The 15,195-nt window shown below is 43.8% G+C and overlaps 1 protein-coding gene across 4 annotated transcripts in view; it reads left to right on the top strand.

Moving 5' to 3' along the window:
• The window catches only part of anks1b (ankyrin repeat and sterile alpha motif domain containing 1B), a gene marked incomplete at its 5' end in the record, with an annotated part of 172,808 nt that overhangs the window by 105,114 nt on the left and 52,499 nt on the right, over positions 1-15,195 (top strand). For all 4 annotated transcript variants that reach the window (XM_079183999.1, XM_079183996.1, XM_079183998.1 and 1 more), the window contains one exon: positions 431-617. In XM_079183999.1, the coding sequence (XP_079040125.1) occupies positions 431-617 (187 nt within the window). The remainder of the gene's footprint in view (positions 1-430; positions 618-15,195) is intronic.

Below are 15,195 nucleotides of genomic sequence, written 5' to 3'. Positions count from 1 at the left end.
ATTCCAGCAGGTTATTTAGCCTTCGATTAAGGTCCACCGTATCGATTCACACCTAGAATCTCTGACTTGCACTCACACAGACAGACACACACTCACACACACACACACACACCAGCAGGGTTTTGACTACCTGAGCTGTTTGTGAAGAGAAGCAGCAGGTTGTTGAGAGCTGCAAATGCCTCATTATGTAAGATTTGTTTACCAGATGCCAGTCTACAGTTTCAGTTGTCCTCTGGCTCTCTTTCTCTTGCACTCTGTCTCACTCTTTCACTCGCTGTAAGCTAAGATGTCTCTCTCTCGCTCTCTCTCTCTCTCTCTCTACCTCTGTCCCTTTTTCATACGTGCATTACATAAACATAAACTGTGTTGACATCTATATATATATATATATTCATCTCTCTAACTGCTCTTCTTCCTGTCTCGTGTCCAGCCCAAGCAGCGCACCTCTCTGTCTTCGTCCCTGGATGTCCAGAGGCCGGTGAACCACAGCTGTGAGCCCAGCGAGGTGAGCTCGTCCCTGGGCTACGCCAGCTTCAGCACCAGCCCCCCTGCCAGCCCTCCGCTCAGCCCTAACCAGGAGGACTCTGCGGGCTCCAACGACGACTGTCAGCTCACGGGTAAGACTCATGAAGTGGGCAGAAGGGTGGTAGAGTGTTAATAAAGCTGTCGCTCTCGACTAGAAGTGAGAGTGAGCGTCGGCCCTGCTGAATTACACTCTTCCCTGACCTCTCATCTCCCCGTGGAGGAGGATCAGAAACACAAATACCTCTTCAATATGAAAAGTTTATATCTTGATATCTATATAAGCTTGATATCAGGTCTCTTGACTGTGCAGACACCAAGCGGAGCAATTCAGCCAGACGTTATGATTGTTGTCATTCAAGGCTGAGGAGATGCATGCTGTATATTCTAGATCTGTGGAATATAGTTTCACTGTGCATCTTAAAATGGCCATTTTCTCTATTACGGGTTCTATGGAAAATGTTTGTGGTGCATTAACTTCTACACATTTCGTTAACTATTACAATGCCTGTAAACCTTTTGCTGCATCAAGCCCCCATATTTCATTCTGTCTTTGGTGCCTCAGTGCAGGTGTGGTTTAAACTCATTCCCTCTTGCCCTGCGTCCCAGGATATTAAAATCATATTTCTACTCCTGTCATATGTGAGACCAGAGCCAAGAGGCAAACACCTTAGACTCTAACAACAGATGTTAGAAGGAACCGTGAAAACTGCAACGTTTTTGTCTAAGGGGGAATTAAAGATGTGATTCAGGATATGCTGAAAGTGGCCAGAAATAACGTGGAAGTCTTTGTCAATTTAGCATACAGTGTTGTGATTTCAGCCGACAGCACTATACGAGCAAGCCCTAAGAATAATTCTGCACAGAGTTTTGACCTTTAGATAAATGATAATGTGGGTTTGACAAATGTATGGCTGCACACCCTGACTTTAATCATAGCTCTTACTGGTGTAAGGCCTTGCAAAGCACAATTCATACAAAAAAAGGTGGTTCTAGAAGTGACGCAGTGCCTACTGGGGCTAGTTAAACTACTGCAGCTGGCATGCTAACTGCTATGTGGGAACATAGTAATGCTAGTCACAGTAGCGCTTAGGCGTAGTTACCTTGCCTTGATTCATTGTCTGTTAATTCACCGATAGCAGAAATTCCTTTGAAATGAATTGAATGTGGACTTTTCAAAGATTTTTTTGAACATGTTTTTTACCTGGTATATTGGTCTGTGTGTTTTACTGAAATTAGGACGCAAATGAGCACTTCAGGGGAAGAACTCCACCGGATATCTTAGAAACTGGGCTCAGCAAAAGATGCTCTATTAGTCCTGCTGGGAGTCCGTTACTGTCAGACCAGATGAAACACTGTTTCTTCTAATGACATCCCCCCCGCTGGGTTCGGAAGTTTCTCCTCCAAAAGGAATATTCCATGTAATATTGAGTCCTAAAATGAGGGCAGCTGCCTCTTAAATCTGCACAAGCGCACACTAGAGCTGGGCGATATTTCAATAAAGTAAAATATCATCTTTCAATAGAATCGTATTGTAATTAAATCATATATTGAGATGTCGTGGTACACAATTACGTCCTCAAATATCTACATTTGTATTATTATTTTATAATAGATTATAATCGGTGTACCCGTGCCACACTTTGGGAACACCTGGTCTACTCCTTTGACCTTCATTTCCTTTGTGTCATCTCCTACTCACTCGCTTAATCCGTCACCATAGCGATGAGTTTCCTCGTTGTCACGGCAAAGCGGTGGCCTTGGCGATAGTTAGCCTGTGACGCGGCCGTGAGTACTTCCCCCTCTCACCTGGGGTTCAGTCCAAACGTCCCTCACACCCGCTGCTATCAGACACCGACAGAAGAGGCAAAGCAGGGAGGTCGACCAGGCAGGAGGCAATTTGTGTGTGTGTGTGTGTGTGTGTGTGTGTGTGTGTGTGTGTGTGTGTGTGTGTGTGTGTGTGTGTGTGTGTGTGTGTGTGTGTGTGTGTGTGTGTGTGTGTGTGTGTGTGTGTGTGTGTGTGTGTGTGTGTGTGTGTGTTTCATCCAGGAGCAGTTCAGAGCCACAGCTACACTTTGATCTGTGAAGTGCCCCGAAAGACAAACACATTCATTATCAATCCACAGGTGGACACACACACACACACACACACACACACACACGCACACACACAGACATAAACCTGAATGAGACATCTTTATCTACTATTCTCAATGAAGCGTTGCCATGGCATTTATGTAACAGGAATGTGTTATTTCCCTCTCAGACCAACATAATGAGTCTCCACTGATGTCTCCTCGGGACAAAGACTGACGAGCAGTTGTTGATCTCACTGTGGAAAAAGCCCTGGTTTTTAATTTCAACACGTTAGCTTAATTTGCTGTTCATCAAAGCACATTTTGGGAGTGTGAAACTGTTGGTCGCTCAGGACTAGTGTTACCGAGGGACCTCTAATAAATTCAAACGGTTGCGAGGTCGTCTGGGATCTTAATCCCGTGCGGATCATGTCCGTCATTTGTACGGTCAATATTTAGGTCTTGTGGTAACATTAGTCCCGTGCAAATTTCTCTGTGATTTGGAGTCATTTTTTTGCAAGGTGTTTTGTTTTGACAACATTTTTGGCTCATCTTGCTGCTCCGGAGACCCGTTCACACTGGAGCAGAGGTCTTTTAATTCATTTTCAAGCGGATGTTACGCAGCGCCTTGGCATCGTACCCGACTTATGCGCTGCATCAAACGCAGCTACGTGTCCACAGCACTCACAATGTTAGCTGTATCTGTATTTCAGTATTATTTTAATACTGGTCGTCAGTACACATTGAGCTCACAGATACATTCAACTTGTTGACCCTGCATTGATTGTCGAGCCGGCTGCTGGTTATATTTAGAATCCTAGTCTTCGTCTTCATTGCAGGTTGAATGCATGAAATGTCACCAGTTTTACCTGCCAGTAAAACTTCAAAATCAATAATATTGTTTTATTAATTTTGGTGATCTGCTTCAAATGAACCGCTCTACTTGTATGTCATTATTTGCATCATTCAGAAAATAGCTTGAGGGAAAATATAACTGTTGATGCAAACATACAGAAGTTGAAGCACTGGAGGGAAGACCGTCTCCTTTCATCTTCTCTGTTGATTTGAGTAGAAGTCAGATTGAATCTGCATCGAATGATTTACTGATAGCAAGAAGTTATAAAGCACTTGTAATAATGTGTGTACATCCGTTAGTTTGACTTTCTCTATATGTGTCTCTACCTCGCTCTCCTCGCCTGAAGCCCCATAACCAGGAATAGATTGACACCCATTTATTTTTCCATTTAATTTCTTCCTCCCCCCCCCCTCCTCCTCCTCCTCCTCCTCCTGCTCTCCTGCTCTCTTTACTTATTAGCTTTATAAGGCCCATTGTGGGGTTGCCATGGTAACAAGTGGCTTACACAGAGAGAGAGAGAGAGAGAGAGAGGATGAGAGAGAGAGAGGGAGTGTATATGTATGTGGGTACAGAAGGCAAAGAGTCACAGAATTCAAAGGATGCCAGTGAAAGAGAGAGAGAGAGTCTAGCGTTGCGGGGGGGAGGAGGGGGGAGATGGGGGGTGTTGGGGTGATGGTGAACAGAAATCAGAAAAATGGAGAGAATGAAACGTGAGATTTCAGGGGGTTGGATAGAGAAATGAGGACAAGAAAGTGAAGGGAACACTTTTTTTTTTTACTTGCCAGCACACCATAAAAGGTCTTTCCTTCCTTCCTTCCTGTCAACATTTGTCTCTCTTCTTTTTATTCCTCTCACTTTCTTCCTAAAAATCCTGAACCGCTCTTCGATAACAAACCCCACATTTACACAATAGATCTCCGGCCCTGCAGCAGAGTATGCAGGTGTCGGCCACCTGCGTGGGCAGTTGGATAAAAAGGAGTCCTATTTATAACCTGATCCATCACTGGTGCTGCTGTTGCTGCTATACGGAGCTGCGGTTTACGTAATGTTGGACACTGCTGGAGAAGATATTCCCTCGGTGCAGAGTGCCAAGAGAAATGCTGTGTTAATGTAAAAGCAGTGCAACTGCAGATGCGGTTGTCCTCCCATGAGTTATGCATTGGCCCTCTGCGACAAGTCAGTCACAAACTAATCTGCAGGTTCTGTATTTACTCAACTGGAAGCTTTTAAGTTGCTGGAACACTTTGTAGCTTCTTCTCTGAATACATGTGTCATATTCTGATGTTTTTGTCTAAAGATAACATTTAAAGCGGCACTAATCAATATTTTAGATAACCAATGGGTCGACTGCATGTAATGTGACAGCGCTTGATAATTGCGATTAACTCAAAATAGCTTTTTAACTACTTAAGGCTCTTTGTTTTGGTTTTGCAAACTGAAACCAAACTTATTTAGTTTCATTCTTTACATTTTCATCACGTTGTTTCTGAGCAGGCCGCTCAGCACCAAACGGCAGACGAAGTTAGTGACTAGCTAGTGAAGAAAACGAAGCATTTAGAAGGAAAAGAGTCAGATACTTCCCTTCGTAGTTGGTGGAGAACAAAACTGAGCTAAAATGAGATTTTTCAGGTAGTAGTTGGCAAATGTTTGCTAACATGTTAGCCACAACTCTCTCTTCTCATGTTTGATGCTACTTGTCTAGCACATACTCGAGCTTTGGTTTTCTCTGATCAACGTCGATCTACTTCACATTTCACAAATATCTGCATCAGGCAGGATACACTGATTTAACTGCAGTGTTTAGTATTTCAAGCAGGTAAACCGTCGGTCACTTGTGAAAAACAGGCGCCTGGAAAAAAAAAACACGACTTCATAATGCGAATGTCCGCAGAGGAGGCTGAGTGATCGATGAGCTCTCACGGTTAATGAGCCGTAAATGGCAGAGCGATCAACCGCTCTGTATGTGTGTGAGTGCCGCACCGGCAGTGTGTCTGCGTGAAAGAGTTAAGTTCATTAAACCTCCGGTGCTTGACATCAACTCACAACGGCAAGCACGCTCGTCTGCACAAACGAACAGTGGGTCTGGCAGCCTGCTGTGACCAAATCATTAAGTCATACTCAAAGTCCGCAGTGCCTTTTGTTTGCAGCATTAATGGGAGACTCATGCACACACACACACACACGCACACACACACATGCACACGCGCTCACAGGCTCTGTCTTTGTTATGCACAATCACATTTGAAGCCATTTCCATTTTATATCTGTGCCAGTTCAGCTTCATGAAATAAACCTGCTATTAGTGGCCAATGATAATATCCATTATTATTATGATTGCCCATATATAATTATAATCATTGCTTAACAGAAAGAAGTGTGCGCATAACATTTTCCCTCCCAAAATATGTTGCATGAAGCCGAAAAGCAGCAGCACTGTCTGTAGATTTCCTCTCCTCTTACATCTTGAATCAATATTGTCAGGTGTTTCTATTATTCTGTCCTCCTCATGTATATGTTGAAGTTACTACAGAGCTGGAGCAACACCTCACCTGACACATAGTGGGTTCACAGTCGTGCGCCTTAAGACGTTGCTATTCTTTGGAGTAAAATGTCCTCTCCGAACTGTTCCGCCCTCAGAGATGTAGCTCTAATTAACAACATGGTTTCATTAGTGAGTGGGACAGTTTTGATCACACATTCTGTGTGCTTGTATCATTTATTTTTCACCTCAGGCAATTGTGCTAACAAGACAGGTTACGATTGGAAGGCTTTGTTTTTGGTGTGTGTGTGTGTGTGTGTGTGTGTGTGTGTGTGTGTGTGTGTGTGTGTGTGTGTGTGTGTGTGTGTGTGTGTGTGTGTGTGTGTGTGTGTGTGTGTGTGTGTGTGTGTGTGTGTTTGATTGACTTGGCTAATTTTTTGATTCACGACCTCGTATTTGATAAACTAATGACGTTCCTACAGCCTCAGCTGCACTTTCTATTTCGGGCTAATTAGTTAATGCTAACGAGCTAAATTATGACGTTGAGCATGCTAAATATGCTAATGGTAGCATTGTCATTGTGTGAGCATGTTGGCACGCTGATGGTACCATTTACCTCTAAGAACTGCTGCACAGCCTCACATAGCCGCTAGCCTGGCTGTAGGTGATGGTGAGTCATGTGTGGAAGCTCTGAACACAAAAGAGGCTCACAGAGACGCACAGACAAAGTTCAAAATAACAGAACAGAGAGCAGCGGAATTCAGTCAGATGCAGAGAGACACTCATCCTGCGGTTGATCACATTCAGCAGCACCGACGAGGAGAATAAAGGACCCGACTGGAGAGAATGAAGTGAAGCTTTGTAGGGCAGAGACTTCACAGCTCTTATGTAGTGGTCTGTGTGTCATGCTACACATGACAATGATGAAAATGACTTCAGGCCGTGCTGTCCCAGACAAGGGCTAATGTGACCAGACTAAAACCAGACGTGTGGCAAAATGACTACACATGCTCCATACAAATGTTTTTTTTTCACACACATGACATTTTGCTTTGGGCTGATTCAGGGCTGAAACGGTACGACTGCTACAGACACGTACATGCATCCCAGACACACACACTCAGTTAATCAGCGGCGACCTCATATCACATTTAATTCTCACCGTCCCTCCATTTTCTCTCACACACACATGCGCACACAAACACACACACTCATTTTATTTCGTTGACGCTAGTGAGAGACTTCCGTCACTCCTGACTTCAGGAGACTTGAATAATGGGCTACCGAGGGAGACGAGCCAGTTGCTGTGGCAATATGCTCCACGTACTCGAATCGGAGATGAAAGTGTGAAGTCAATATCTACAGACTGGCCCCTCAGAGCCTTAAGGCTGGTTTCATACACGCAGGCTATCAGACATGAAATGACGCCCTCAGCAAGGAGTCCCACCTCTCTCTCTCTCTCTCTCTCTCTCTGCCTCCCACACGGGGGAGGCAGGGGAGTTAAGACTGACCTGGTTGCACCTGTTAGTGTAACATTAGCTCTGGTTTTACAGACCTGATACCAGGTTTCAGCATCAGTCACCAATTGAAGAATAGATGAAGACATTTAAAGCGTTCACCAGGCCCGTTAAGGGTTAAAAATCACATCTTTGGTATTTTTTGAAACTCCCTTCCCCGAGTGCTACTTAGGAGTTTTATGCTCTTAGCTGATGACTGTGACCTTTTTAACAGCACTTGAAGGCAGCACTTCTACGGGTCTCACATGTAATTCCTGTTGCCTTAAAACTTCCGCAAATTAACGATCCAGACTTAAAAGGATTTCCTGTCTTGGTGAATCCATGAACCATGTGGGTTTGTAAGCTTAGCCCAGCACTAACCTAGTGCTAGCATCGCCCCTGAGGCTCAGGGAGCTGATGGTGATTTATCCAGGCGCTCAGGAAATAGGCTTCAGTCTTAAATCTCTTGGATGACTGACAGCTCAGATATTACTCTGTGGTTTTTAATAACAGTCTCAGAGACGGAGGAACACGGTGCTATCAGATGTTTGGATCATCTCCCAGCCCCCCATGCTACCACACACACACACACACACAGAGGAAAACATCCCAGTGTATGAGAGATGGTGTGTGTGGTATTTATAGTGTCTGTGTGTCTGGTTAACAGCTCATTTTAGTCATTTATCACAGAAATGAGGGAAACGATAGAGGCAAGGCAAGTTTATCTGTGAAGCACCGTTCAACAACGAGGCAATTCTAAAGTGCTTTACCTAAGACAGGAAGTCATTAAGAAAACATATACCAGGACATTTGGCGATTTAAAAAGACACACGTAAGATGTGAAGAAGTGTAAAACATAATAAAAAAGAAGATAAAAAACGAGCTGAAATAGAATACGACAAATCAACAGTAGATTATAAATAACAGCGCCGCTGCAGTGCGGGGCGAGATATGAATAGTCCAAGTTTAACTTAATAAAATGCAGTGGCAAACAGATTCAGGCTTTGATTTAAAAGAACTGAGAGATGGAACAGATCTCAAGATGTCTGTGAGTTTGGCGCATTAAAAATGTAATGTATTTTGGAGCAGCAGCAGTAGTAGAATGAATTTTTTGGAAACACAGGAAACCACTGTGAAGATCTGAGAACGGAGCGATTTAATCCATTCTTCTGGTCTTAGTGAGGACTCCCGCAGCAGCTTTCTGAGTCAGCTTCAGCGGTCTGAACAACTTCTTTTTAGAGAGACCTGTGAAGGCAGCGTTGCAGTAGCTGAGCCTACTGAAGATAAACACACGGATAACTTTCCTAAATCCTGCTGAGACAGCAGTTTTCCCCTCACATGGGAGGTGAGGCGAGACAGATTAGGCAAACTTTCGGTGACCTTGCTGGCTGTGACTCTTTATGGCGTCTTCGTTATCAGCGAGGTTGGTGTTACAGAATGTGCTTGTTTGAGTTGGATCACGTGGCGGTGTCTGGGGGGGGCTTTTTGCATTTTATCAGTGAATCCCAAAAAGGGGGTGAGGCAGGAGAGACAGGAAAGTGAAGGGTGGAGGAATTAGGAGACCGAGGCCGTGATGTTTTGTCTTCGTGTCGCCGACGCTGAGATGTGTGTCGTGGTGAATCATCCCGGGTCTGGCAGCAGGATGTCACAGACTGAACCAAAAATGGTCTGCTCAGGATAAAGATTCAGAGAGTTTTGTTTTCACTGTTATATAGTGTATGTGGCTATCATATTTAGTCACTGTTTGGTTCATACCCTGGGTTAGTTGTTAGGATTAGTGCAAGTCTCTGGGGATGCAGGTAGTATTTATTTGGAACACTTTCCAAAAAGGCAGCAGGTCACAATAGGCTATAAAACTGAAAAGCATCTCGAAAATACAAAACATTGTTAGAAGGATTGTTTCAGTTAGCTCCACCGTAGCTATGTTGAAACATTCAAAGCACCCAAACATTTGTCATCCCATTGATCGGTGCATCTGGGTGAAGCCGTCGAAATGTTGCTGTGGAGGAGCAACGCAGACTCAAAGACGAGGATGATGCAGAGCTCTCTCTCTCTGCTGTGTTGCTGCCGGAGCTGACCAGACCTGCAGGCGCGTCTCTTTCAGCTCCCATGTTTGGTTTGTGTCTCGCCATAGTATGACTGACTCTCACACCGATCCGCCTGTTGTGCCAGCCTCGGCATATGTTAAGCATTATGCCGCTTAACGGCGTACGGCTAAGAAATGTGCGGGCGGAACTTATACGCTTAAGATTTTGGTTCCACGTGTTTCTATCTGCACAGTGTGTATTCTGCGTGCACCAAACCGCGACGGTCTGGTGTATGAATACATGAGCCGTTGCAGCCTCGTCAGTCAGTATGAAAATCAATAATGCATGAGGCTTTTTTATGAGATGCAATTTGTGGACCGTTGTGCTGCTGTGTGGACTGAATGGCTTAGCTACAACAGATCAAGCATTACTCCCCAGTTTATTTTCCCTCCCATTTTGACATATAACCTCCAGCTCTGTCTCGCCACTCTTTAATTCCCCCCCTCCCCCCCTCTCCCCCCCGCCGTCTTTCTCCAGCCACTCTCTTATTTCTCCAGCCACTTTTCCGAGCTCTCATTCACTTCTGTCTCTCTCTTTCTGCCTGTCATTCACGGTTAAATGCTCCCCACCCGCCTCCTCACTTTCCCTCAGCCTCGCTGCAAGCCTTGCCTCCCATAACTCATTTGTTCCCCACTCTCTCTATCTCTACACCCCCCCCCCCCCCCCCCCCCTCCCCTTCCTCTGTTTTCTCTCTGTCCACCCTGAACGCTGGACAAGAAACCGGTGGTGTTGACCATTGCGGCAACCATTTGTTAACAGGCAATTAAACACATCTTGCGTCTTACATCTGCAGTGTGTGAGAAAGGAAGTGAGCCGAAAATAGATGGGAGGATGGATTCAAACCTCTCTTATCAAGGCTATATATATATATATATATATATATATATATATATATATGTAAACATATATGTTTGTATTTTTTTTTCGCCCTCCGCTCACTTCATCGTGTTCTGGATTTTGATTTTATATGAAGGGCTTCATTTAGAATTGAGATTCTACTCTGAAATTAAATCTTGCTTCTGTTAAGTGATCGCTTGCGGGGGAAATGGAGGTCATTATTTTGGAGGAGCTTTTACTTTACAGGCCAATATGAGCTGGTTAAAGACCAGAGCTGTGACTCAATGCAACACAGCAAACTAATTCTAAGCAGTTTTGTAAGTATGAAGTCTGAAGTTTTTCTTTGTGGAGTTTAATTAGCAGTGGTTTGTATTGCTATTTGTTTATGCACGTATACACCTCTTTCATGCGGGTCTGCCATAATGTATATCACGGGTGTAACTAATAATGTTAACTGTGAATGTCCCAGTCTTTTGATACAGCCTAACTCTCATGGCGCACAGTCCCTGAATGTAACAAAGCTCTCTTCACTGTTATTGGTGACACCTGTGTTTTTCCTGCTACGACAAGTTGAAGTATCTGCTGTGAAAATTGATCATGACGTCAATCCCTGTTCCTACAAATCAGTAAAGTACATTGATTTGTTCTTCATAACTGCAAAAACAGCATTGCCATGTCCACTGCTACGCTGACGACACGCAGCTCTACATCTCCACCAAATCCATCACCCCCACCACCCACTGCACCATCACCAACTGCCTCGCAGATATAAAGACCTGGATGTAAGCCAACTTTCTCAAACTCAACAGCGACAAATCTGAAATCCTCCTCATCGACCCCAAATCACTAAACAATTCCCACCACAACTCCCTCCGCATCGATGGCACCACTGTTCCTGCTTCCACACATGTCCCTAACCTTGGTGTCATTTTTGATGAAACCCTCTCCTTTAAACGCCACGTCGATCACATGACAGCAACCGCCTTCTTTCATCTAAAAAACATCGCCCGACTACGCCCCTCAACTCAGCTGCCCGTCTGTTCTCCCAACTCCCGCACCAGAGATCACATCACCACAGTCCTTCAAAAACCTCCACTGGCTCCCCATACAGCAAAGAATCCAGTTCAAGATTCTCCTCATCACATACAAAGCCCTTCACAACCTTACCTCGCCCCTTCATACCTTTCGGACCTCCTGCACCGACACGCTCCTAACCTCAGATCCCCCCCGACGCCAACCTCCTTACCCCCCCTACTCTGTCCAAGCATCGGACCTGGGGGGACAGGGCCTTCTCCATCGCTGCCCTCTCCCTCTGGTACTCCCTCCCCCAGCACCTCAGACACTCCGTCACTTTTTAAAACTGCACTTAAAACTCATCTATTTAAATCTGCTTTGAACCTGTGATGCTAGTTATCTATGTTTTAATGTATTATTCTTATTATTCTTATTATATGATGGATACAATCGTATGGAGCAAGGAGAAAAAGCACAAATGTATTTTTCCAAAAAATGCTAATAGTAATACATTTATTTCAGTTTAAAAAGTGCAGAGAAGAGAGCTGTTACATGAGCTTTGACTCAACTCCATAGTACATACGAACATTTTAGATGATGAGAATTCCCATGCCCTCTAGAATGACACATTCAAGCGTTTTCTGATAATTTGTCTGTGCTTTCCAAGAATAAATCTGTTTAATGATGTAACATGACGACGGTTAAGGCACATTAAAAAAAGACTTGCTCCAGTGATAATTACTACAACCACTAGAGGGCGGTATCACTTGAACGTAAACACATGTTGTTTTGGGACACTAATGAATCGTCTGACTCAAATTTTCCTAGTATGTTTTTCCAATTAATATACAGTATTGCAGAACAGAAAGTTAAATTACCACTGCCAAGAAAAGTAGCACTCAGAGACAGGAAAGTGTACTTTCACAGATTTAATACGTATTTTTGTTGAAAAGAAAACCTTTTTCATAACTAATTCATGATCAGATTTTCCTGCAGCTGTCTTATGATCTGCAGTTAACGCATCCATTGTGTTGTAGCTGTGAGCAACTCCTCCGTATCCTTTATGTGCGACAATACTGTGTCCATCAACAATCGTGCTGATCTAGTATGCATACTTACTGTACTCACTTTTCCAGTGTTGGTACACTACCTACTTGCTAAACCTAGTTCGTATGTAGTGTGGAACTGGGACACAGCCACTGTATGCATCTTAAACCGCTGGACTCCCCAGGAGAGGTGAATTTCTCTATAAATAGATGTAGATGAGATACATTGAATAAAAGCTCAATTTCAGATCTCTATCTCTCCCACTCACGTTCTTCTTCTCTGCCTGTGCTCCACTCGCTGGGTGGTGGGTGGATATACACAGCTGAAGGTTTTTACCTCTTACAGTTTTATCAAGATAAGGAAGTGATGACGCCACGCACCGTTGCATCAGTCAATCAATAATACATGAGTTGTTCAATAATTTACTTATGATTTATGATCCTTCACTTGTTACGGGTTGATTCTCCACGTGATGCGTTATTACCGTGGTTGTTTGTGTTGAGATGAACATCTGAATACCGATCAGGTCCTGGGCTGAGCCGCTGCGTGCCACAACTCGCCCGTGTGTGTGTTTGCGTACTAGTTTGGCAATAAAAAAAATGCAGGTATGCAGAGTGATTCAGCCGCTGGTTCTCCATCGGATTCTTATACGTTTGCTGCATTTCAGCAGAAGCAGGGTGAGGAGTGCTATGAGTGTGTACAGCACATACAGTATGAAAGTCTGTTAGTTTGAGCTGCACTTGCTTTAGATGCCAAGGTAAGAGACACACACACACACACACACACGGACACACAAGATAATTGATTGTTTGCAGGGAAAGAAGAAGAGAAGTGAGCCATGTTTGCCGTGTTTTCCTTCCTATAATTCGTCAATATTTTCATCGGCTCAACTGATGTTGTTTCTCTATCGACACCTTCCTCAAACCTTCATGTAACTTTCCTCCTCCTCTTTTCCTCAAACCAGTACTTTTGCACTTACAGATGTATCAGCTCTACCTCCGTTATTTCTCTCCGTCTAGACAAACACACAAAAACACCTGCTGATTTGATTGCTGTGTTTGTCAGACGCACACTTTTCCCTCGCTCTCCCGAAGGCCGAAAACACTCAGCCACCCCGGAAAAAAAAATAAAAAGAGAAAAAGTGGGAGAGATGCCGGCGCTGGGGCTCTCTGTTGCCATAGCAACCAACAGGCTCACCTGTTGCCAACGGTTCTCATCTTAAAAAACATAAGAGGAGAAGCATAGAGAGTGATGACGGACTCTCGACAGGGCTGAGAGACTCACATACAGAAAGAATTCAAAGTGATATGAAAAATATGTTTTCACTTTTTGATGCCTTCATGGTGCAGTGGAAATGTAGGAATTGTTTGTGTCGTTGATTATCTCAAAAAATGCTCTTTGTGTAATGAATCTGACCTAAAAAGGTGAAAGGCATGAAAGGGCAGCTGTGTGCTGCAGACAGAGGTCGACCCACTGTGCATTAATGCTGATCTTTTACACACTTAGTGCCCTTTTGTGCTGGAAAGTGCTGAAGATTAGTCATAGCTAAAAAGCTTTCCGCTTTTTGTAGGAAATAATGATAATTTCAGTCGATTTAGTGCTGGACGATGAGTCGTTACTCATGTTACTGTTAATGGAACCGGCACATTCCAAAAGATATCAAATTGCGGTCCAATCCAGGACTGTTATTATTGCTTCACCGTCTCTCACTCTTATTCTCTCTTTCACTTTTGTGAGGTTTTCTCTCCCAAAAAGCATCCAAGTGTCTTTTGCATTAGAGTAATATTTTTATTCTCGACTCGTATTATGTAATTGTTTCACATGGAAATGAGTCTGGATGTGCCGAGGACAGTCATGAAGTGCTAAAACTGGCCGACAGCAGAGACTCGTTGATGTGTGTGTGTGTGTGTGTGTGTGTGTGTGTGTGTGTGTGTGTGTGTGTGTGTGTGTGTGTGTGGGGTGAGGAGGTGCCAGGCAACAGGACTATGCAGTCAAATGCCAAAATTGTAAATTCAGTGTGTGCGTCTGGCGGCCAGTGGGGCTACGTGCAATTGTTCAAGTGACATTTTGGATTACAAGACTGCATTTATTTGAGTGTGGACAGGCACTGTTTCTATTCATTCAAGTGACTACATGATTGTGTGACTGTTAAGTGTGTGTGTGTGTGTGTGTGTGTGTGTGTGTGTGTGTTTGATGCTTATCAGTGGTGAGATTGTTTACATGGCCTGGTACACAACCTTAACACACAGTGACAGGGAACAGATAAAAGGAGATTTGAACTCGACACACGCAGAGTTTTCATTTCAGCTATTTATAGACTGCAATAAAAGTGACAAGGCAAAATATTGTGTTGTAATGTAGTTTAATAAGCAGATGACTGGAGAACAATCAGATCCTGAGAAGCCTCTTGCAGGTTTCAGACTTGTGTTTGTGTTCAGGCAGATAAGGGCGATGTCATTTTACCTGCTGATGGATTACCACGCATGAAATCAAAGACATCACCAGCTGCTCTGCCTGATCGAGCCAATTGCTAACCGTTACATTACTGCTTTAAATTAGTGCCGACCATCTTGTTCTGTTTTTTGTTTGAAAGTTGTTTTTAATGCTGTTCTCCATGCATTCTTGGATGCATTCTGGATTAAAATATGAGCCGACTCTTTAAAGTAGCTCAAGCTGTGTTAAATCAGTTACGTTATACAAGCGAATACAGTGCAGACGTTTCAAATCAGTCTCCTCATAAACTGCATCGCCATGCAATGATAATGTAACATAAAGAAGAAAA

Source organism: Pholis gunnellus, assembly GCF_910591455.1.
Source record: "Pholis gunnellus genome assembly, chromosome: 22".
NCBI classification, from domain to species: Eukaryota; Metazoa; Chordata; class Actinopteri; order Perciformes; family Pholidae; genus Pholis; species Pholis gunnellus.
The sequence above is the reverse complement of the archived record's forward strand: the minus strand, read 5'-3'. Positions and strand labels throughout refer to the sequence as shown.